At 43.2% G+C, this 23,732-nt stretch overlaps 1 protein-coding gene across 2 annotated transcripts in view; it reads left to right on the top strand.

The window, feature by feature from the left end:
- Positions 1-642: 642 nt before the first annotated feature.
- Positions 643-23,732, top strand: part of tapt1a (transmembrane anterior posterior transformation 1a) — a 38,416-nt gene continuing 15,326 nt past the window's right edge. Inside the window, exons 1-8 of one of the 2 annotated variants that reach the window (XM_014199265.2) lie at positions 643-878; positions 5,331-5,461; positions 15,518-15,636; positions 21,069-21,231; positions 21,589-21,724; positions 22,016-22,113; positions 22,217-22,286; positions 22,923-23,003. In XM_014199265.2, the coding sequence (XP_014054740.1) occupies positions 686-878; positions 5,331-5,461; positions 15,518-15,636; positions 21,069-21,231; positions 21,589-21,724; positions 22,016-22,113; positions 22,217-22,286; positions 22,923-23,003 (991 nt within the window). In that variant the 5' untranslated portion in view covers positions 643-685. Of the gene's footprint in view, positions 879-5,330; positions 5,462-14,531; positions 14,685-15,517; positions 15,637-21,068; positions 21,232-21,588; positions 21,725-22,015; positions 22,114-22,216; positions 22,287-22,922; positions 23,004-23,732 lie in introns of those variants that run through there. The other variant, XM_014199267.3, reaches the window with a different exon arrangement.

Raw genomic sequence — 23,732 nt, 5'->3', positions numbered from 1 at the left:
TGCTTTCATTTATGTCTGGAAATAGCTAGCAAGCTGGCTAACTTTAGCCAGTTAGCTTGGGTGCTTGACTACCGTTGTGAGGTCAGAACATTCGGATCAACCCTACTCCTCAGCCAGAGCGTCCTGTGTGTGCTCTGAACGCTCCAAGAGCGAAATGCTCTGAATTTACAAATGGACAATCTGACAATGTTCAGAATTTACAAACGCCCAGAGCACACTCTGAGTGCAAGGCTGGCACTCCAGAGGGAATTTACGAACGCACCCCAAGTGTGAAATATTTGGATGGTTCTTTGTCGCCATCTTGTGGTTGTGAAAGAACATTGATTATCCAAATAGAATATTCCTATTTGGTTTGACATTCACATCAAAATGTTATTATTCCCATTGATTGAATATTGCGGTTAAATTAATTGAGATTTAATTGAAATTGTCACCTTATTTTTTAAAAATTTTTTTACAAAAGCCTATGATTATGTGATACTTATTTTGGATAAGGCAAAATATTACAAATCACATACCTGTAGTACATATATGTGGTGAATTTTGTGGGTCTATAATCGGTGTGGATAATGTGTTTGATAAATATTTATATGATTGTATATTTTATGAATCAATCCCTGCGTGAGTATGTGGTGACGTTGCGTTGGTCTCTGAATGTTGTTACCAGCGCGGCGGCATAGTGAAGATGGCGGACTTGTTGGGGACCGGGCCGTCAGATGAAAAAGAAACCGAAAATGAGGACAAGAAGGAGGGGAAACGGCCATGGGATGACATACCAAAGTCGGAGAAAATCGTTACAACTCCAGATTTGGCGGAAACATTGGGCTTTTACGATATTAACGCTGTCAGACGGGAGCAACGTGAACGCGAAAACTCAGGTGGGTTTCCTTGGATCTCTTGCGCAGATCAAAGCGGTATCGTTTAGCTATCATTTTATCTGACCTCTTTAATATGTAGATTAATAATGCATTGGAAGCTGACGATCACACGAAAGGCATTGTAAAATACATGTCATAGTGGCACAACATTTTCTGTTATCGTTGGGCTGTCCCGACAGAATGCACAGACATTGGATTGTCTAGCTGTCAAACGGTGTTGTCATAGCTAACAAGCTGGTTTGCAAGATTGTTTTTCAATAGAGGCTTTCAGTTAGGCTTTCTCACCTTTTATATTAGTAGCCCGTGACAAATATATTTATGCTAACTGATCATTACAAATATTTGTCGTTTACTTACGACGTTTTAATTCCTGGTAATTCGCTTGCATGTCACGAACCGCGCCAAGGCACGAGACATGTACGTTAACGTACCCCATTCATAGACGCTAACTACCTTTAGTATATTATTGGGCTAGCCAACGTGGAGGGGGCAACAGTCACTAAAGTCGGCATAGACCCTGCTAGCTAGCAAGATAGTGAACTACAGTATCTAGGATTAGGTAGCTACGTTCTTTGCTTAGCACAAGTTAATGTTTCTCTAGCTAACGTTACCTATGAAGTCAATGTTTGGGCTAACGTTAGCTTGCTGCCTTTTCTTTTTGCATGCATCAATGCATACTGTAACTGTAGGGCGCCGAGTTACTACAAAACGTTGTGGAATCCGGTCAAAGTAGACAATTGATTTCTGTTGGAAATCACCTTTGTTTTCAATATATCATGTTTGACAGGTTCTCGCTATTTCCAACCGACTGGAAAATATTTCAAGACTGTATGGGGTCATTTCGGGTAACGCCCTCAAGTCAATGTAAAAAGGGGGGCGGGGACCTATGCTTCACATCAACAAACAAGAACAGTCTCTGCTCACTCATGTGAGACTGTTTTCAATTCTGCATAAATTCTGCTGTTATGTATATTTAACAGCACAGCATACTCGTAGTTACTATACTCCAAAACTTCATAAGTGGGATGGTAATTAATTGTGCTGCCATTGTAGCTCAGAAAGTTTTCCTCATGCCAAAAGTCATATCTAGCAAGTGTATTAGATAATCCATTAGGGTTAAAGTGGCCTTCAAATTTCAGTTGGTTTTGTCTAGAAGGAATACAGCTATTGTCAAGATTTACTTTTCATAGCAGGTTAAGGAGAAATTACACAGCAGGTTAGGAGAATTAACGTAGTAGGTTGTGAGAAATAGGTTAGGGTTAGCTAAAATATATATTTTAAATTATACTTTTGATGTCAATTTGAGAAAAGCTGCATCCATTCTAGACATGACCAATTCAGTTGGTTCAGGTCCTATTTTTATTGTATTTTTTAATTTAACCTTTATTTAACTAGGCAAGTCAGTTAAGATCAAATTGTTATTTACAATGACGGCCTATACAGTGGAAATTATAGCATGTCAATCTTGGTGGGGGAAAAAAAAGTGGGACGCATGCCAGCAAAGCCACTACAAAACAATACATTAATTGCACTATAACGGTGACAAACGGTGCCCACAAACGGCCTACATAAAGCTGTCCCAACAGCAGTCCCAACATCTTACCACTGCTACACCTACACATCAGCGGAGCCTCTTCTTCCAGCGAAACAGCCTCATTTACTGCCTTTTAAAAAAACATAGCTGATATGGCTGACTTGCTCAAACAAATGTGGTTTCTGATGACAATTGAGATGTACAAACTATGGCATAAGGGGACGACACGCGGATAAGAGGTAATCCGTAATTTTGATTAAGACATTAATGAGCGAGCTAGGACGGACGTAGTCAATATAACTATTTATTAGCACTTTTTAAATGTATAGCGACAGAATTCAAAACATGGGCTGTTCTTACAGTGTTCTCCCTGTACACCAAGTCAGAACCGTAGGATAAATAAAGGGGCATATAAGCAGACAATGAAATATTCAATATTCAATTATTACATTTCTCTAAAACAGGTTATAGGCTACATGTGCACCACCAAGTCAGAACAGTAAGCGAAATTAAGAAGGGTAAATAGACCAAATTATTAGGGTGAGGCACATGGTCTACTAACATCTTACTACACAACATACACTTAGTATTACTTTCTTAGCTACAGTATACATATCTCCCAGTCATATTACATAATTTATGCAGAAGCATACAATACATTTTTGGACGCACCTTGTTGTGTTGTGCTCACTTGAACAGGAAGGTGGCGCGGCGGTCCTTCGTGGGAAAATGTTGTCATCAAAGTCTGGCATTCTCTGAATTTATGGTGCTTTCAAAACAACTGGGAACTCTTGAGGATTTTTTTTTATAAATAAACAAGGTCGAATCATGATGATGTCATTGATCTTCAGGTCGTAGCTATAGAAAGAGGCCGGATTTACAATTCCAAGTTGGATGACCATTTAAAGCGTATTTTTCCAGTCGGAGCTCGTTTATTCCCAACTTCCCAGTTGTCTTGAATTTACTGAAGTCAAGTTTTTGCAATTCCGAGCTAAGTTGTTTTGAGCACGGCACAAATCATGCTTCATTCACAGCATGGCCATTGTTAATGTTTTCATTTTAAACTTGGAAAAGAGCCCCATAATCCCAGATTTGGGACCACACAGCCACTCCACTGAATAACAGGCTAGTGTTTGCTTTGCAATGCTTGCAGTTAGCCACTGTCACTGATTTCTTCCAAACCACTCATTGTTAAATTTGCGATTTCCAGCTTGTTGTGTAATGTTTATGTCCAATGACCGATGAGCACTGATACATTTTATCTATAATTTCTCTTCATTATTTCTCTTCATAAGACAAGGATTAAAAAGTATTTGCCAGTAGATTGTTGACTTGATTCATGATGATGACTGCTAGCTAAGAGTTTGAAAGTATGACGTTGACATGATCAGTCTAATCAAAGTTATTGTAGATATAATGTGATTTGATGTAATTTTATCTGTGGCCAATGACCTTGAGCCTTCTTGGATGGGCACTTCCAATGTAACTATGGCAGCACCCAATTTTCTAGCTCTACCCTTAGACTTGGTGGTGATGTAGTGTCCCCATGAGTGACAGAACACTGAGCCAATCACGGTGCAACGCTCCGTATTTTCTGCTGGCTTGCCCACCACCACAGAAAGCACTGAGCTAGGCTGAAACATCTGCATTTTGGAGCTGCCTTACCCAAGAAAACAAAAAAGAGACCATGTTTGTATGCGGATTTATTAACTCGATATACATTACCGTTCAAAAGTTTTAGGGCACTTAGAAATGTCCTTGTTTTTGAAAGAAAAGCAACTTTTTTGTCCATTAAAATAACATCAAATTGATCAGAAATACAGTGTAGACATTGTTTATGTTGTAAAAAATGACTGTTGTAGCTGGAAATTGATTTTTAATGAAATATCTACATAGGCGTACAGAGGCCCATTATCAGTAATCATCACTCCTGTGTTCTAATGGCACGTTGTGTTAGCTAATCCAAGTTTATCATTTTTAAAGGCTACTCTGCCTAGAAGGCCAGTATCTTGGGGTCGCCTCTTCACTGTTGACGTTGAGATGGTGTTTTGCGGGTACTATTTAATGAGGCTACCAGATGAGGACTTGTGAGGTGTCTGTTTCTCAAACTAGACACTCTAATGTACTTGTGCTCTTGCTCAGTTTTGCACCGGGGCCTCCCACTCCTCTTTCTATTCTGGTTTGAGCCAGTTTGCGCTGTTCTGTGAAGGGAGTAGTACACAGCGTTGTACGAGATCTTAAGTTTCTTGGCAATTTCTCACATGGAATAGCCTTCATAGATATTCCATTAAAAATCAGCCGTTTCCAACTACAATAGTCATTTACAGCATTAACAATGTCTACACTGTATTTCTGATCAATTTGATGTTATTTTAATGGACAAAAAAGTTGCTTCTCTTTCAAAAACAAAGACATTTCTAAGTGACCCCAAACTTTTGATCAGTAGTGTAATAATTATTTTATTTTTTTTACATTGTTTGCAAACTGATATGTGACACATATTAATGCCAAAATAACATGCAAAACAGGCAAGCCCCTCCCCAAAAAATAATATATATTTGTATTTTTTATATTTATCTTTTGCTAAAAAAATTCACCTAAAAATGCTCAAAACAGGTGGGGCTCTGCCCTGAATGACGGGTCGCCACCAGTCCTATATGAATGGTTAGGCTACTTTGTCTTATTTAGGCAATGATTGGTTTGTCAAATTCTTTCTTTCATTTTCAAAAGAGAAATTTCCTTTCCCTCACATTTTCATTCATGTTATATTTTGTTTTCTGTGTCAGAACTTACCACAGTTAGAACACTGCCATGTATTTTGGCCATTGTGTTGATCACCAAGAGTGTGAACAGTGACTGTGGAGGGACAATAGCCATGTGGTAACAGAGCGCTAAGTGTTGTCATAATGTTTTTCCAGATCCGTCGCTGGCACGCTTCCTGTGTGCTGAGCTGACCCGGGGCTACTTCCTGGAGCACAACGAAGCAAAATACACGGAGCGCAGAGAGAGAGTGTACACATGCATGCGCATTCCCAGAGAACTGGAAAAGGTACAGTAGAGGCCCCCTGCGAACCACACACACACACACACACACACACACACACACAGATAACCACACAAAAAGGACAGTTCAACAGTGTTTGTTTAGCATTGCCCTTGGTAATGTTCTGGGGCATCTGGTATTTCCAGTGAAATTAATTTTCAAATTTTGTATTGATATTCACTTCGCATTTTTTATAGAGTTGACACAAATTGATATACAGAGAATAGTGTGTAGGCCTACATGGTTCTTTCTCTGTCATTTATTGCTATTGCCTATTATTGCAGCCCATAATGTTTTTTGATATGCTGTCATAGACATGAGTTGTGTTCGAATACTCATACTAACCGCACTAAGCATACTATTTGTGACGTGAATTGAGTGTATATACAGTGCCTTGCGAAAGTATTCGGCCCTCTTGAACTTTTCGACTTTTTGCTACATTTCAGGCTTCAAACATAAAGATATAAAACTGTAATTTTTTGTGAAGAATCAACAATTTGCCAAAATACGAAGTATAGACGCAGAGGACACTATTTTTGTACTTTTAGGGCCCATAATGCAATTCTTCAGAAAATGGGCGTGCCCTCACCTTTTCAGATTTGAAGAAAATGGCAGAAAATATGCAGCCGAAGTCCGACGAGAGCGAATACAAATTCATTGAACTAATTAATGACAAATGTCAAGAAAATGTTGAGCAATGTAATAAAGTAATGACTTTATAAATAAATTGTGTTACACGTTATGTTGGCTGACAATTTGTTAGCTACGCTATCCTTACGAATCGCATAGCATTCCAGCAGTATGTACCGGTATGTTAGCTAGTTACCTAACGTTAGTTGGATACTAATACATGAACTTGCCAGGCAGTATATTAACTAACTAACCAACGTTTATTGACTTGAGTATTCACATCATTCTTAGCGAAGTGGTATAGTCATTATGCGTTTCAATGGACATTGTTAATTCTGGCTACCTATTCCGATTTCGGAGCACTCTCGCACACCGTTGAATATGGCCGGTGTCAGTAAACGTCTGCAAAAAAAAGCTAAATAAATTGTTGCCTGTAGCACAGTTACAGTCACCAAAGCCCTGGATAACATAAAAACAACCTAACCAGCTCTGCTATGGCGAGTAAAATGGTCAGAGTGAGGTGTTAGCCAGTTAGCTTGGGTGCTTGACTGCCGTTGAACGCTCGGATTAACCCTACTCCTCGGGCCAAAGCGTCCAGCGCTCTGGATTTACGAACGCCCAGAGCACACTCTGTCACTGCAGATTGAATTTACGAACACACCCGAAATCGTAAAATGTTTAGCTAGTCATTTGTTATGCTAACAGGCCAGCAAGTTCTAGTACACTCAACTGAAATGATACCGTTCTTTTACAGTATACTAAAATGAACTAATAGTATTGTAACGACCCGGTATTGTGTTCTGTGTTTGTGGGTGTGTTATGGTTCTCATGGCTACTAGCAGGGGTTAAATATGTCAGGACAGAGGGAAAGGTTGGGGGGGTATGATGGGTAATCCCGCGGGACTTGGAAATGATAAATAGGGATTACTGTCTCATCTTCTCTCTCTTTCTGTTCGGGGCCTTGATCTGTTCCTATGGGAGTAAACATTAATTAGACTTGGTATAGTTGTGTACATTCGGCATTTAGCGGCGTGGGCTGTGGCCTGAACAATAGCCCAGTTTAGGAATAAACCTGTGTTCTGACCTGCACACCTAGAGTCCGTCTCTTTTTCCTTTATGACCCAGCCGGGTCATTACATTGGTGTCAGAAGTGCTTTCGACCTACGGGACCAAGACTAGGCGAGTTAGCTGTTTAGTATAGGCTGGGTTAGCTTTAGCGTGACTCGCATCTACGGTCATGATGCTTGGGGCGAGGCGGAAAATTAAGGAAGAGTCGGACAATGTGTCCGTTGTGGGCTCGGGGGTACCCGGTCGGGAGGGTCGGGCGGCGACTGCCGTCGAAGAACTGGAGGGCCACATGGCGGGAGTTAAATTGTCAGTCAGCAAGATGGCAGAACTGGCGGGTTTTCCTTCACGCCGCTCGAGAGCAGACGTCACGGCGACGGGGATATCGACGTCACCAGGTGCGGAAATGGCCTGCTTATGTAAACAGAGATGGCAGCGGAATATTGCCATTAGCCACGGTGGCGGCTAAACTGCCAAAGTTCAATGGTCAAGGTAAATGGGAAGTTTTTTTCACTCAATTCGAGTTGTTGGCTAGAGCCGGGAGGTGGTCTGACGAGACGAAAGCGTTACAGCTTGCCCTGAGCCTGACAGAGGAGGCGTCGGAATGCCTGTTAACGCTAGCCCCGGACGAGAGGGGCGACTACGGTGCGCTAGTGGAGGCATTGGGGGGTCGTTTCGGCAGCGACGCGCAGCCCAACATGCTGCGGATTGAACTGAGTAACAAAAAGAGACTTCAGGGGGAATCATTAAAGGCGTTGGCAAGTGGTATTCTGAGCCTGACCAGGCGGGCTTATGCAACTATGCCGATTGGGGTGCAAGACGAGCTGGCACGGGACAGTTTTATTAGAGCGCTCTCTTCCACCGAACTGGGTAAGCATGTTCAGATGGCGGACCCACCATCTCTGCGGGCTGCAGTGGAGATAGCTAGGAAGGAGTAAGCTATCGACGCCGTCGAGGCTGTGTGGCTGAAGAACTGTCAGGGTCTGGATGACAGACAACAGAGACAGTTAAAGCAGCTGCTGTTGGACTTTAAAGATAGCTTCGCTTGGGGGGAAGATGAGGTAGGACAAACGCACCTAGTTCAGCACGAAATAGACACTGGGGACGCCCGACCCATTAAAATTCGGCCCCGTCGTATTCCCCTTGCCAGGAGGGAAGCAGCAGACACAGCTATTGTTGACATGTTGCGGGCTGATTTCATTGAGCCATCAGATAGCCCATGGTCTGCGCCGGTCGTCATGGTGCCTAAGAAAGGGGGTAAACTTAGGTTTTGTGTTGACTACAGGGGCCTAAATTCTGTCACCACTAAAGACTCTTATCCCCTATCGAGGATTGATGAGTCGCTAGACCACGTGAGAGGGTCCTCGTGGTTCTCCTCCCTTGATCTGCGCAGTGGCTACTGGCAGGTGCCCCTCTCGCCAGGGGCACGTGAAAAAACGGCCTTCTCCACAGATAGGGGCCATTGGCAGTTCAAGGTGCTGTGCTTCGGGCTCTGTAATGCTCCTGCCACCTTTGAGAGGCTCATGGACAGAGTGCTGGCGGGGGTTCCGAGAGACGAGTGTGTTGTGTACCTAGACGACATATTGGTGCACGGCACATCGTTTGAGGGGGCACTGGGGGCACTTAGGCGAGTGTTAGAGAGGATCTCGGGGGCGGGGCTAAAATTACATCCGGGAAAGTGCCATTTCATGCAAAGGGAGGTGGCGTTCCTGGGGCATCAGCTGGGTGGTGAGGGCATCAGCACGATGCCAGACAAAGTAGAGGCTGTGAGGGGGTGGCCAGTTCCAGGGGGAAAAAAAGAGGTTAAGAGCTTCCTGGGGCTGGCATCCTACTATCGTAGGTTTGTGAAGTGGTTTGCGGGGGTAGCGGCTCCGTTGAACCACCTTCTCAAGGAGGACACTGTTTTTCAGTGGACCGAAGAGCACCAGCGGGCGTTTGAGGCTCTCAAACGTGCCCTGATGGAGGCCCCTGTCCTGGCCTCACCAGACCCGAACCGTCCGTTCATCCTGGACACCGACGCAAGCAATGAGGGTTTGGGGGCTGTGCTGGCTCAGCGTGGTCCTGATGGGGAACACGTAGTAGCTTATTACAGCAGGACTTTTGATAAGGCTGAAAAACGCTACTGCGTGACAAGGAGAGAGCTTTTGGCTGTCGTGGCAGCAGTACGCCATTTCAAGTACTACCTGGGGGGCCTGCCGTTATGTGGTCCGGACGGATCACTCCGCCCTGCAGTGGCTTCTCTCCTTCAAGGAGCCAGAGGGTCAGATTGCCCGCTGGCTGGAGGAGCTGCAACCCTACGACTTCCAGGTGGAGCACAGAGCCGGCCTTCGCCACAGCAATGCAGACGCCTTGTCCCGCCGCCCGTGTGCTGAGGATGGCTGTGGGTACTGCGCCAAACGGGTGGAGCGAGAGAGAGAACTGTGCAGGGAGGAGGGAGTCACCGCCACGGTGAGTCAGCTGAGTGTGACAGAGTGCCGGGAGCTTGAGGCTGTGGACGTTGGGGAGTGGAGGCGTCGCCAGGAGGAGGACGCAGAGCTGCGTCCTGTGCTGCGGTGGGTGGAAGAGAGAAGACGACCGCCGTGGGGGGAAGTAGCCCCTCTATCACCAGTCACCAAGGGACTGTGGGCTAAATTCACAGTCCTTAGAGTGGCTGAGGGAGTGCTCCAGAGGGGGTGGAAAAAGCCAGCGACTGGAGAAATTACGTGGCAGGTAGTGGTGCCCAAAAGGCTGCAGGGGAGCGTGTTACAGCAGCTTCATGGGGGAGTTGGCGCAGGGCATTTTGGGGTCTCCAAAACGTTAAAGCGCATGCGTAAAGGCTTCTATTGGGCCAGGCACAGGAGGGATGTTGAGGACTTTTGTAGGCAGTGCGATGAGTGTGCTGCTAAAAAAGGACCTCCAGGCCAGTCACACGCCCTCCTACAACAATTCCCAGTAGGGGAGCCCATGGAGAGACTGGGGGTAGACATAGTGGGGCCGTTTCCAACCACAGACAGAGGTAACAGGTGGATTCTAACCGCTATGGACTACTTCACCAAGTGGCCGGAGGCTTACGCTCTCCCAGACCAGGAGGCAGAGACAGTAGCTGATGCGTTGGTGGGGGGAATAATCAGTCGGTTTGGGGTGCCACAGTCTATTCACAGCGACCAGGGGAGAAACTTCGAGTCACGGGTGTTCTCAGAGTTGTGTAGACGGTTAGGCGCAGAGAAGACGCGCACTACTCCGCTTCACCCCCAGAGTGATGGGCTGGTGGAAAGATTTAACAGAACGTTAGCACAGCAGCTGGCCATCGTTACCTCAAAACACCAGAGAGATTGGGACACCCACTTACCGTTTATTCTTATGGCATGTAGGTCGGCTGTTCAAGAATCGACTGCGTGCTCCCCAGCGCTACTAATGTTAGGTCGTGAGTTGCGCACCCCAGCCGAACTGACGTTTGGCCACCCTCCTGATAATGACGACGGGGTTTTGCCTGGCCCGAACTATGTGTGTCGTCTGCAGAACCGGTTAGAAGCGGCTCACACCTTCGCAAGAGAGCAACTCGAGAACGCAGGGGTGCGCCAAAAGCGCCACTACGACTCGCGCGCTAGGGGGAGGCACTTTGGAGCGGGAGAATGTGTGTGGCTTCACAACCCCACGCGCAAGAAGGGGCGGTGCCCAAAGCTGGACAGTGCATGGGTGGGGCCGTGTCTGGTGATAGAGAGAGTGGGGGAGGTGACGTACCGGGTGGAGGTCCCCCCACGGAGCAGGAAGGTGGTGGTCCACCGGGACCGATTGGCACCCTACAGAGGGAAGAAAACGGTAGGAAATGGGAGTGAGGTCTCTGATGTGAGCCCACGGGAACAGTCTAACGAGGAGACTCTAGCGCAACCTGAGCCTGGGATGGGGGCTGCTTCTTCGGAGGGCGCTGGAAATGACATTGGGGCAGATGAGTGTTCTGGGGGTTTACCGGTGAGAGCCACGGGAGGCCCAAGAGACTGATGCGACCTCCGGGTCGTTTTAAGGATTTTATTGTGTAACCCTAGGGGCTAGGGTTTAGAAAGGGGGGGGCTATGTAACGACCCGGTATTGTGTTCTGTGTTTGTGGGTGTGTTATGGTTCTCATGGCTACTAGCAGGGGTTAAATATGTCAGGACAGAGGGAAAGGTTGGGGGGGTATGATGGGTAATCCCGCGGGATTTGGAAATGATAAATAGGGATTACTGTCTCATCTTCTCTCTCTTTCTGTTCGGGGCCTTGATCTGTTCCTATGGGAGTAAACATTAATTAGACTTGGTATAGTTGTGTACATTCGGCATTTAGCGGCGTGGGCTGTGGCCTGAACAATAGCCCAGTTTAGGAATAAACCTGTGTTCTGACCTGCACACCTAGAGTCCGTCTCTTTTTCCTTTATGACCCAGCCGGGTCATTACAGTATGTAGTATATACTCATTAAGTATGTAGTATGTTAGTATGGGTATTCGAACACAGCCATTATTAGATATTACTGCACTGTCGGAGCTAGAAGCACAAGCATTTTGCTACACACATAATATCTGCAAAACACGTGTATGTGACAGATAACATTTGATTTGTATTTAATAAGTATGATGTAGTGTCTCTATACAATCACTAGATGGTGGTGTTGTAACATGTTACATTGATAACATGATGCAGCGTCTCTATAGAACCAGTAGATGGCGGTGTTGTTTACATTTTCAATGGAATGTTACAAAGATTCCCATAAATTCACCTCTGTAAACTCACCTGGGAATAATAAACCTCTAAATAAACAAAATTCTGATACCAGAAATAGGTAAATTTACCCATGCCTTTATTTCTCTCCTCAAAACCCCCAACCATTGAGAAGGTGTGTGTGTGTGTGTGTGTGTGTGTGTGTGTGTGTGTGTGTGTGTGTGTGTTCTGCGATAGCTACTATTCTGGGACTACTTTTAATAAACTGTATCTGATGTTAGAGAAGCTTCCATTGAAGAACACTCTCTGGGTTCTATTGGATAAATAACTCTCCAACCGTGTTATGGAAGGTGATGTAAAGACATAGCAAGTGGGTTTCTTCAATAACATCAAAGGCTGCACTGAAATTTAACAATACCGCTCCAACTATCATATTTTAACCAATCATCAGTCATCTGAGTCAGTGCAGTACAAGTTGAGTGCCCTTCTCTATATGCATGCTGAAAGTCAGTAGTTAACTTGTTCTCTGAAAAATTGCAATGTGTTTGGTCAACAAAATTCTCTCCATCAATTTACTATGAATAGGCAGCAAATTGATTGGGCAGCTGTTAGAACCAGCAATGGGTGCTTTACTATTTTTAGGCAGTGGAATTACTTTAGCTTCCTTCCACGCCTGTGGACATGCACACTCCTTTAAGCTTTGGTTGAAGATATAGCAAATAGGGGTGGCATTCTCAATAGTTTCCCATCAAGGTTGTCTGTACCCGGTGGCTTATCGTTATTGATGGATAACAATAGTTTTTCCACCTCTACCACACTAACTTGACCACATTCAAAACAGCAATCCTTCTCCTTAATTATTAGATATTTTATACAGAAATATGATGGTTCACTGTTCAGCAATTCTTTGAACCTGGGGCTGTTGCGGTGACTGTATTATCGCCACACCGGCAGTCATGAGTCATGACCGGAGACCAATTCCACTTGACCATCGAGTCATGGTAATCTCCTCTTATGCACTCTGGACATGCATTCAGAACCCAACTTGGTAACGACCATCTGGTCCTAATGGCCTGGTACTCAGCGCTCGATTGTCTCTACCCATTAATACAACTGCAATCGAAAATCACATCAAACACTTATCATCAAAACAGTATCGTGCTTTTTAAAACTCGCCTCACCTTGATAGATCAATTTAAAGAAAGAAGTTCAACAACAGGTTGAAACTGAGTGGAAAACATGGTCGTTGTGGATGTTGTTTCAAAGATATACAAGGAAATGGACAGTGCTTTCTAAGGTGATGATTAATTCAAAACATCCATATGTTTATTAGAGCTTATGCTTATGCATACAGTACCTTTGGAAAGTATTCAGACCCCTTTACTTTTCCCACATTTTGTTATTCTACAGCCTTATTCTAAAATGGATTAAATAAAAATAAAAAACTGCAATCTCAACACACTACCCCATAATGACAAAGCGAAAACAGGTTTTAAGACATTTTTGCTAATTTATTACAAATAAAAAACAGATACCTTATTCACATAACTATTCAGACCCTTCAATAACCGGCTGACAAAATGTCATGACCGCCACAGCCCTAGTAGAACGCAATGTGATTTTCTGGGACAGGGATGGCTTTGCCAAACTTCTGCGTTTTCCCGAACAATGCTATCTGTGGACAAGCAGAGACTAGTTCATTGAAGTAAGCTCAACCTGAGGTGTGTTCAATGGGGAACATGCTGGCAGGGATAGTCACTAAATGGAATTGTTGTTCTAAATTGAACTATACAATTGTTCAATTAATCATAAATCTAGAGGGCTCTAACTGTTTTCACAGTTCATTTCTTAACAGCTGCATGTATTTTATTTGCCCTAAACATAACCCTTTTAAATTCAGGACAAAAAGTGAATTGCTTTACTGCCTTGTTGCAAACAGGATGCATGTTTTGGAATATATTTATTTTGTACAGGCTTCCTTTTCACTCTATCATTTAGGTTAGTATTGTGGAGTATCTACAATGTTGTTGATCCATCCTTAGTTTTTTCCTATCACAGCCATTAAACTTTGTTTCTGTTTTAAAGTCACCATTGGCCTCCTGGTGAAATCCCTGAGCGGTTTCCTTCCTCTCCGGCAGTTAGGAAGGATGCCTGTATCTTTGTAGTTACTGGGTGTATTGATACACCATCCAAAGTGTAATAACTTCCCCATGATATTCAACGTCTGCTTTTCATTTTTATCTTTTTACCCATCTACCAATAGCTGCCCTTCTTTGTGAGGCATTGGAAAACCTCCCTGGTCTTTGTGGTTGAATGTGGGTTTGAAATTCACTGGAGAGGGGTACAAACTAAAAGTTAAGTGGTATGAATACTTTCTGAAAGTACTGTAAAAATCAAATGGACCACAACCTTAACATCATTGCTATTTTTCATTTGTAATTTGCCCTCGGGCAACAGTGCTCGCTCAGACCTTCACACTGAGACTGAACATCAGTGTAGATCAGTCATCACCTAGCTTAATCTACATCCCCACTCCAACCCTCACTGGTTAGCCATAGCATTCCATGACCTGGAGATCTGAGGAATGTGTGTAAACAGATCTAGGTCTAGAAGCTCTGCCTGAAGTAGGCTACAATACCTGAAGAGAGCAGTCAGGGACCGACCAATGAAAGAGTGACTTGTGACTCTCTTTAACCAACCCAACCCCCACTACTCACTTCCTGGTGGGAAACGGGAAGAGTTGCAACACCATCACTACTGCTGTTTGTGAGGCTAACGCAGGACTTACTGAAGCTGGCACGCGCTTAATAACCTCTCTCATCATGAGATGACTGGTCTCAGATGGTATTTGCTATTTGAGAAGGTATGTGTGGGGTTCATGTTTGCAGGCTTTTTGCCCTTTTAACCTTGCTTCCTCAAAAGTTGCATTTTAGGTGTATATTTTCATTTATCTTCAAACGTTGTATTGAGTGTGATGTGTAGACTGAGACAATTCCTTTCAAGGTGAAAGCTAATCATTACATTTTGAAAACCATTGTTTTGTAAAAATGGGATTGAAATGGATTGTTTTTTTTGTAGCGTATTCCTCTTTTCGTAAAATGCAAACCTCTGAGAGAAACCGGTGGGTCAAGTCTGATGTGTGGTGTTGACGTATGACCTCTACCAATGTTTTTTGATTATCATAGAATAATATGCAGCCAAACAAATGGCTTAATACTTAGCCTAATGTGTGTGTGTGTGTGTTTTAGCCTGTAGCCTACCTCAATCTTGCTGTCTCATACCAGGAAATTTTACACTACATTCAAAGTAGCACAACTCAAGTCATCTTTGAACATGCCAATAACCTGTAAAAATGAAAATATGCCACGCATACTGTAGACACACACACAGTGGCCATGTTTAACCTGTGTGTGTGTGTGTGTGTGTGTGCTCGCATATAGTATTTATAGTAGTTAGTTCAGTAAACATGAAAATGCTATTTGAAAATCTACTATATGGCTTGCCCTGTGAAAATGAAAACGTGCCATTCTGTATCGAGAGACCAACAAACACTGACGCTTTTTAAACACACACACACACACACACACACACACACACACACACACACACACACACACACACACACACAGTTACTCTATTTGTAGGTGTGATTGAGCAGCCATGTTTTACATGTGTGTGTTGTGTTCTACCCTGCAGCTGATGATCTTTGGCTTCTTCCTGTGTCTGGATGCCTTCCTCTACGTGTTCACTCTGCTGCCCCTCCGAGTGCTGCTGGCCCTGCTACACCTCTTCACCCTGCCCTGCTGCGGCCTCCGGTGAGCCCCCCCCCCCCACCACACACACACACACGCACACACACACAGACTCTCTGGGTCGTGATAGAAATGCAGTGAATAGATCTGAAATGCATGTCTACCAAATGTATTTCTATCTGAACGTTTCGTAAATGTGTGCCCCGTTGAACGTACCTCTGACACTGAGGAAAAAACACTGCATGATTACATATGAATTAAGGGTGCTACGTGACCACTACCATATCTATCTATAACATAAATGATTCTTTGTTACAACAGAAGGGATTAATAGGGCAGTATGTATAGGACTGTCTCACCCAGTTTCCCCCCAAAATAGGCCTAGTTCCCCAAGTGGGGCATAATCCTAACTTTGAGTATTTAACTCAAACGTTCACAGAAATCACACCCTGATATCAATGAGATTTGCATGAAAACTGGAGTTGCTCATATCTCTAGTTAGGATTCGGCTTTTCTGGAGACTGATCCGTACGTTATCTAGGTTTATACTCCACAGTAAGTATTGTTCTCACTCAGTTTGCCTGTGACTGGTCTGTACAAAGATCACTCTCTTCCCTTGCCTTCTTTCCCTGCAGGGCAAACGTATGCCCCTACTGCAATCGGAGCAGGTATGCTCGTCTCACGCCTGCCACAGCTTCATCATTTATATTTATGATTTCACCATCTCCATCTTGTTTATCCTGATATGCAGCTTTGTGCTGTATTCTTCATGCTCAATGCAAAAGCCACTATTAGTAGTGTTCACAAACAGGGCTGTGCTAGCCACGGCAACACGTACACTAAATTGTACGACTTCCCTGCAAGTGCCCAGATACAGGGCCTATAGAAAGTCTACACCCCCCTTGGATTTCTTCACATTTTATAGTGTTACAAAGTGGGATTGAAATGGATTTAATTGTCATTTTTTTGTCAAAGATCTATACAAAATACTGTAATGTCAGAGTGGAAGAATGTATTTTTTAAATATTTTTTTTTACTAATGAAAAATAAAACACGAATATACCTTGATTCGATAAGTATTCACCTCCCTGAGTCAATACATGTTAGAAAGATCTTTGGCAGCGATTTACAGCTGTGAGTCTTTCTGGGTAAGTCTCTTAAGAGCTATGTTTGCCCATTTTAATTATTTTCAAAATTCTTCAAGCTCTGTCAGTGTTGGGGATCATGGCTAGAGAGTAATTTAAGTCTTTTCATGCTGATTTAAGTCAACTGTAACTTGGCCACTCAGGAACATTCATTGTCTTCTTGGTAAGCAACTCCAGTGTAGATTTGGCTTTGTGTTGTAGGTTATTGTCCCGCTGAAAGGGGAATTCCTCTCCCAGTGTCTGGTGTAAAGCAGACTGAAGCAGGTTTTCCTATAGTATTTTGCCTGTGCTTAGCTCCTTTCCGTTTCTTTTCATCCTGAAAAACTCCCCAGTCTTTGCCAATGTCAAGCATACTCATACCATGATGCAGCCACCACCATTCTTGAAAATAAGGAGACATTACTCAGTGACGTGTTGGATTTGCCCCAAACATAAGGCTTTGCAATTAGGCCAAAAAGTGTATTCCTTTGACATGTTTTTTTTTACAGTATTAATTTAGTGCCTTGTTGCATATTGGATTATTTGTATTATTCTTTTCACTCTCATTTAGGTCATTATTGTGGAGTCTATCAATCCGTCCACAGTTTTCTCACATCACAGCCATTGAACTCAGTAGATGTTTCAAAGTCATCAATGACCTCTTGGTAACATCCCTGAGCAGTTTCCTTCCTGTCCTGCAGCTCAGTTCAGAAGGACGACTGCATCTTTGATGTGTCTAGTTGGTTTAATACATCATCCACAACATAAATATTATCTTGACCATGCTTAAAGATACCTTATATTCAATGTCTGATTTGCTATTGTTACCCATCCGCCAATCATTGCCCTTCTTTATGATGCTTTCAAAAATCTCCCTTGTCTTTTGTAGTTGAATCTGTGCTTGAAATTCAGTACTTGACTGAGGGACCTTACAGACGTTGTATGTATGGGGGACAGAGGAAGGGTTAGTCATTCAAAAATCATGTCAACCCCTATTATTTCAAACAGAGTCCAAATAACTTATGTGATTTGTTAAGCCACATTTTACTTGTGTACTCATTTAGGCTTGTTTAAACAAAGGAGGTGTACTTATGCAACGACTATATTTTAGTTATTGAGTTTGTATTAATTTGTAAAAATGTGTAGAATTTTCTTTTCACTTTGACATTATGGAGTTTTGTGTGTAGATTGATGACAAAAATGCCAATTCAATATATTTCAATCCCACTTTGTAACGCAACAAAATGTGAAAAAAAGTTGAAGGGGATGTAGATTTTCTATAGGCCCTGTACATAGTGGACATAGTTTCTTCAACAAGACTGGCCCATCAAACTGATTTCCAGGGTATAGGCCTAACAAAGCTCCTGCCTTGTTGAAATGCTTAACCTCAAATTACAACACACCAACAATGTGAAGTTCTCCTTGTTGGGTTGAGGACTCCTGTGTGAAAGATTTATATCCAGAGTATGTACGGTACGCAGAATATTATGTAGGCCTAACTGAAGGGCTGATTTGAGAATGGAGCTCGCGGGGGGGGGGGGGGGGGGGGGGATGCTCAGTTAGACATTGCATCGACAGATGGCTTGAGCTCTCTACAACCTCATTACAGCACCCTCACTTTCTCCATCCCCACATGAACACAGAAGTCGTAATCAGGCACTGTGACTGACTGCTAGCTTTATTGAAGTCTTTTCTTGGAAAACATCTGATAATTATGTGATAATTATTGACCCCATCTCAAATAAGCCTCCAGAGTTGAGGGTTGGATATTGTTGAACTCCTTCATGGTTTATAAAGCCTTAGCTTGAAAAAATCAGAACAAATTAACCTGATTCACCCCATACAGAAAATGCCTATGAATTGCATAGGTTATTTGCCAAGTCCACTCCTATTGATCTTTGAGTGTCGTTTTTGGGGGTTTGGCCGTTACCCTGTCATTTTTTTTGGAAGTCGTAGTAGGCCAAAGGTAATGTATTGTAATTTCAGTAGTAGTCCAAAGATAATGTTGCCCTAACTGAGGAACAACTGTGTCGACACACTGAATCTTTCAAATTTGTGATGCCCCAAGAAAGTTTTTTGGGGTTTTTGTTTTCACACCTCTGAGAACAACCACATTTTGTATGCCAATAGCAGTATACCAGGACTTTGTCCAGAACTCTGCTCCTCTCACACAGTACAGCTCACCGCTGATGGCTGTAGCATTTGTGGGATCCGTTTGATGATGCTGCATGCCCTTTGTGTCTGTCTGCATGGCAGCACAGCATGACTGACCTTTACACACACACACACACACTTGTTGTTGGCCTGAGCTGCAGTCAGTCAGCTAGGGCTATCAGATTCATGGTGCTGGCTGGTGGGGGTGGGGTGGCACAGGGCCTGGCATACACTGGCAGGACAGAGAGTACACATTTTACTTGAACAGCTTCAGCAGTGTGATGTTATGGGTCACTCACTGGCCACTCCTCAGCAAAGATCTAATAGAATGTGGTTGAGTGCTATGTCTGAGTCCCGCCAGTAGATGGTGCTAGAGCACAAGCAGTGAATTAATCTTGTTCATACCCCTGTATGAGTTGGCATATAATATATTCTTTCTCTCCTTGAGTCTGATCTCTGTTAGATTTGCTTTCACTTATTCAGTCATCTATAGCAGGGTTTCCCACATTCGGTCCTGGGGCCCCCCGGTGGATGTTTTGTTTTTCGCCCTAGAACCACACAGCCGATTCCTGATTCAAAGAATCAAACCTTGATGATTAATTGCTTATTTGAATCAGCTATGTAGTGCTAGGGCAAAACCCAAAACGTGCACCCAGCGGGGGCCCCAGGACCGAGTTAGGGAAACCCTGGTCTAGATGATTAAGTGAAAGCAAATCTTCCTGGCCCCCAATATTTATCAACAATCAACAATGATCTTAAGTCCATCTTGCTATAATCTTTATGATAAACTCTGTTTGCTTCCTTTCATACCTCACTGCGCACTATTTGGGAAGTAGACGAGACACTTGATTAAGGATTCTAATTTGCACTTCCTGAACTCGAGCTCCCCTGTCTCATCCCAGCGTCACTGCCACCCTCCCAAAATAACCTCCTGACAGACAGCCTGAGATATGGAGCTGTTTTGCACCTCCCCTGCCATTCTCCTTGTGATGCTTTAGCCATTCTATAGCAGTTTCCTTAAGTTATTCCAAGTCTTATTGCAAGTATTGATGAATCTTAAAAAAAATATATAAAAAAAAATATTATTATTTCTCCAATCCCTTGAAATTATGCTTTTTTTGGGAACTTCTTTACGTTCACTAAGGTGAGGGTGGGGATGGATAGTCTCATTCGTGGGGTCTTATGCCATTATTCAGTCTATCGCCGGTAGTGGATTTCTGCATATCACATTGTCAACTCCTTCCATTAGGGACAGGCTCCTGTACAAATCAAACACACTTTTGAAAACACTATTCAGAAATCCACCACCTGCAATTGTTTGAATACTGCCCTTAGTATGAATAATGAGTCGTTGAGTGGTGGGTACTAGTAGTATACTGTAGTTATTAGCTTAGACGTACGGTAGATCAGTCTATTTAGCAGCCTTTCACCAGCTACGTCTTGACCTACTTCCTAACAGAGACTCAAGCCCCTAACATGCCCTCATTCTGCCTGCCATTACCTTTCATTTAGCCTACTCATTATGGGTGTAACATACATTAAAAAGGCAGGCTATATGAATAATATTATAATGTGCATGTGTTCATGTGACAGATTTGGTGAGCTACTTCCTTCTTCACCCTCCCTCCTCCCCCAACCGTCTACTTATGTGTTGAATGTTTGATCCTACCTTGATCAACCTGAGTACACACAAGTTTCATATTCATATTGTTAATGCTGCTTAATAAAAATTGTCATTGATGTTCAAAATAACTGGACAGTCATTCTTCTGGGGTTATTAAACCACTTTGACTCACACATGATACGCTGACTTTCTATAGCCTAATAGTGCATGAAGCTGTCAGTCAACCAACATCCCAAGGTTCACTGTGGGAGAAGCTCAATTACATACTCCTCACGTCCTCTCTCCTCGACTCCTCAAAACCCATTGGATGAGAAATCCAAAGGTCTTTCCCATCTGACCTTCTACTCCAATGGATTTTGAGAAGAGTGTGCAATTGAGATTCTCCCCATGTCATATCGCACACCGGTGTGACCACTAACAGTAAGCTTACGAATAAATTAGATTTGTGTGTGTATACATGTGCATGCATGCATACATATAGATAAGACTAGGCTCTATGTGTAATGTGTGTGTGTGTGTGTGTGAGAGACTAGGCTCTATGCGTAATGTGTGTGTATGACTCGGCTTTATGCGTAATGTGTGTGTTCTGCCAGTGGCTCGCTCCTGCTGCAGCCGGCCCAGGTGTGTGACATCTTGAAGGGACTGATAATGGTGCTGTGCTACTCCATGATGCACTACGTGGACTACAGTATGATGTACCACCTGATCCGGGGACAGTCCGTCATCAAACTCTACATCATCTACAACATGCTGGAGGTACAATGGGTTGTATTTAGAGCTGTTGTACTAATCTGATCTAATATGGATCCACTCTATAGCTCTCACTGATCCAGTCATGTATGGTCAGAGAGTAGTTTAAGGAAAAGGAATGAGTATTGGCCGAAGTATTTGATTAGGGCCTCAGATACCCTATTTCGTCTCAAATGGAGCAGGTGATGTCTTCTTATAAAACATGGTTTGAGTTGTTAGGCTGATATAAACCATACTAAGGCCTAGAGAAGTGTTACAGCTGTAATCTGTCATAGTCTACCACCAATAATATCACTTACAGGTTGAAAGTCACTTCATTAACCCATGCTGAACTTGACTTAACTACTTACCTTCCCTCTTTAGGTTGCCGACAGGCTGTTCTCGTCATTTGGCCAAGACATCCTTGATGCTCTCTACTGGACGGCCACGGAGCCCAAAGAGAGGAAGAGAGACAGCATAGGAGTCATCCCCCATTTCATCATGGCTGTGTTCTACGTCTGTATCCTTAATGGAGAACTAGGAAGTATACACAGGAAGTACTCTGCTGTAGGAAATGGTGATCTCTCAACTTCTATCCTCACGCAGGTATCACTTTTCAGTTAGTGTTATTTTGTCATTGGAAAAGGTGTCCACTATCAATGATATGTCAACAATCTGAGCCCCTAGAGTGTGCGGCTCTCCCTTTCTTTAACAATGTGAGCACACACACACACACACCCACACACACACCCCTTACTGCAGCTGATGCTCTTGCCACCATGTTCAGTGTTTTCCTGAGCCTCTGTTTCAGTTCTGCATGCCATCCTCATCATGGTCCAGGCGTCAACACTCAACGTGGCTTTCAACTCTCACAATAAGTCCCTGCTGACCATCATGATGTCCAACAACGTGAGTACACCCACACTCATGTACACACACACACACACAAACATGAAATGCTAACGTTTAGAGGACACTAAAATGCCTTTTCCTCTATTTCCTGCATGAACAGTTTGTGGAGATCAAAGGAAGTGTGTTCAAGAAGTTTGAGAAGAACAACCTGTTTCAGATGTCCAACAGTGGTGAGTTACTGTAACACATGTCATATGCATTATACTGAACATTTAAGTGTGCTATGGACAGTATCTTTAACACTATTAGCTAGTTCTCTGGTTCAAAACACCCAACTTTTACAGTGCGCTGAGCCTGTTACGGTGCTCTGAGCCTTTCTGTGCTGTAGGGTAAAACCCAGTGGCAAGCAAAGGGTTAAACCTCCTCACCGCTCTTCCTCTCTTTTAACATTTTGAAGCAGCAATCAGAGCTGTTCATTCAACTTTGATAACCCAGAAGAGATGCGCTATGGATTTAATGCTTTCTGAACTCTGTCTCTTTGTGCCTGTTGGCTGCATGTTTTCATCTTTGTCGCTGTCATTCTGCATGAATGAAAGGATCCGAAAATAAGCTTGAATCATTTCCCCCTCTTGCAATTTGCTCACACCTTTTGAAGATCCGTCAATTTAGCAAGTTACACTTGGTTCCAGACCACACGATTTCCGATTTAATATATGATATTTATGCCAAATGATGTGTAACTTTGAAAGTACATGGGAAAATGGATACCTTATTTGTTGATAGTCCATATTCACTGTTGTTATGTTGGTACATGATTCTAAGTAATAAGTAGTAACCGATATGCCTTTTTATTCTTTTCATTTTAGATATCAAGGAACGGTTCACCAACTATGTGCTCCTGCTCATCGTCTGCCTCAGGAACATGGAGCAGTTCTCATGGAACCCAGGTAACCATTTCACACACATTACAGCTAAACGGGTCATGGCTGGAAGGAATACAGCTTTTGTCAAATTAACATTGATTGTTTATATATTTTATTACATTTTTGCTAACCCTAACCTTAACCTAATTCTCTTAACCTGTTATGTTAATTCTCCTAACCTGCAGTGTAAGTTCTCTTAACCTGCTACGAAAAGTCAAATCTGACAAAAGCTGTATCCCATCTACTCAAAACCACATAAACATGCAACAATAATGCTTGGATCCATTTTATTATGTTCACAGGAACAGGTGCATTTTTCATAAATGTTGTAGCATGTAGGCTACAGTCTGTATTGAACTAATAAATTATTTCTGTAATACTAGGTTACTGCTACCATCAATCACCCTGAATCCTGATACCCTTTTTAAAGGCGTTTCATCCACTCCATAGTGGATAAGTCATTGTGATGATGAGAGTAAGGCTGCACTTTCTGACCGCTCTCTTAATCCAGTCAGCTGGCCCTGTCATTCCCCCTCGACAGCCAAAGCCTCCCAATGTCAGCAGTGGTCATGATGCTAATGTCGTACACTGACAGGGTCTGACCTTATGGTATGACCTAGACCTCATCCAAAAACATTTGGGCAGACTTGCGGACCCAGATGTGAGTGTGATGAAGATTGTACTGTGTTTTGTGTTCAAATCAAATACTTTTTCTTCCTGTGACGGAACATATTTGTACTAAGCCTAAAACAA

Source organism: Salmo salar, chromosome 05 (assembly GCF_965601325.2).
Source record: "Salmo salar chromosome 05, fSalSal1, whole genome shotgun sequence".
Taxonomy (NCBI): Eukaryota; Metazoa; Chordata; class Actinopteri; order Salmoniformes; family Salmonidae; genus Salmo; species Salmo salar.
This window is presented reverse-complemented; position numbering and strand designations above follow the sequence as displayed.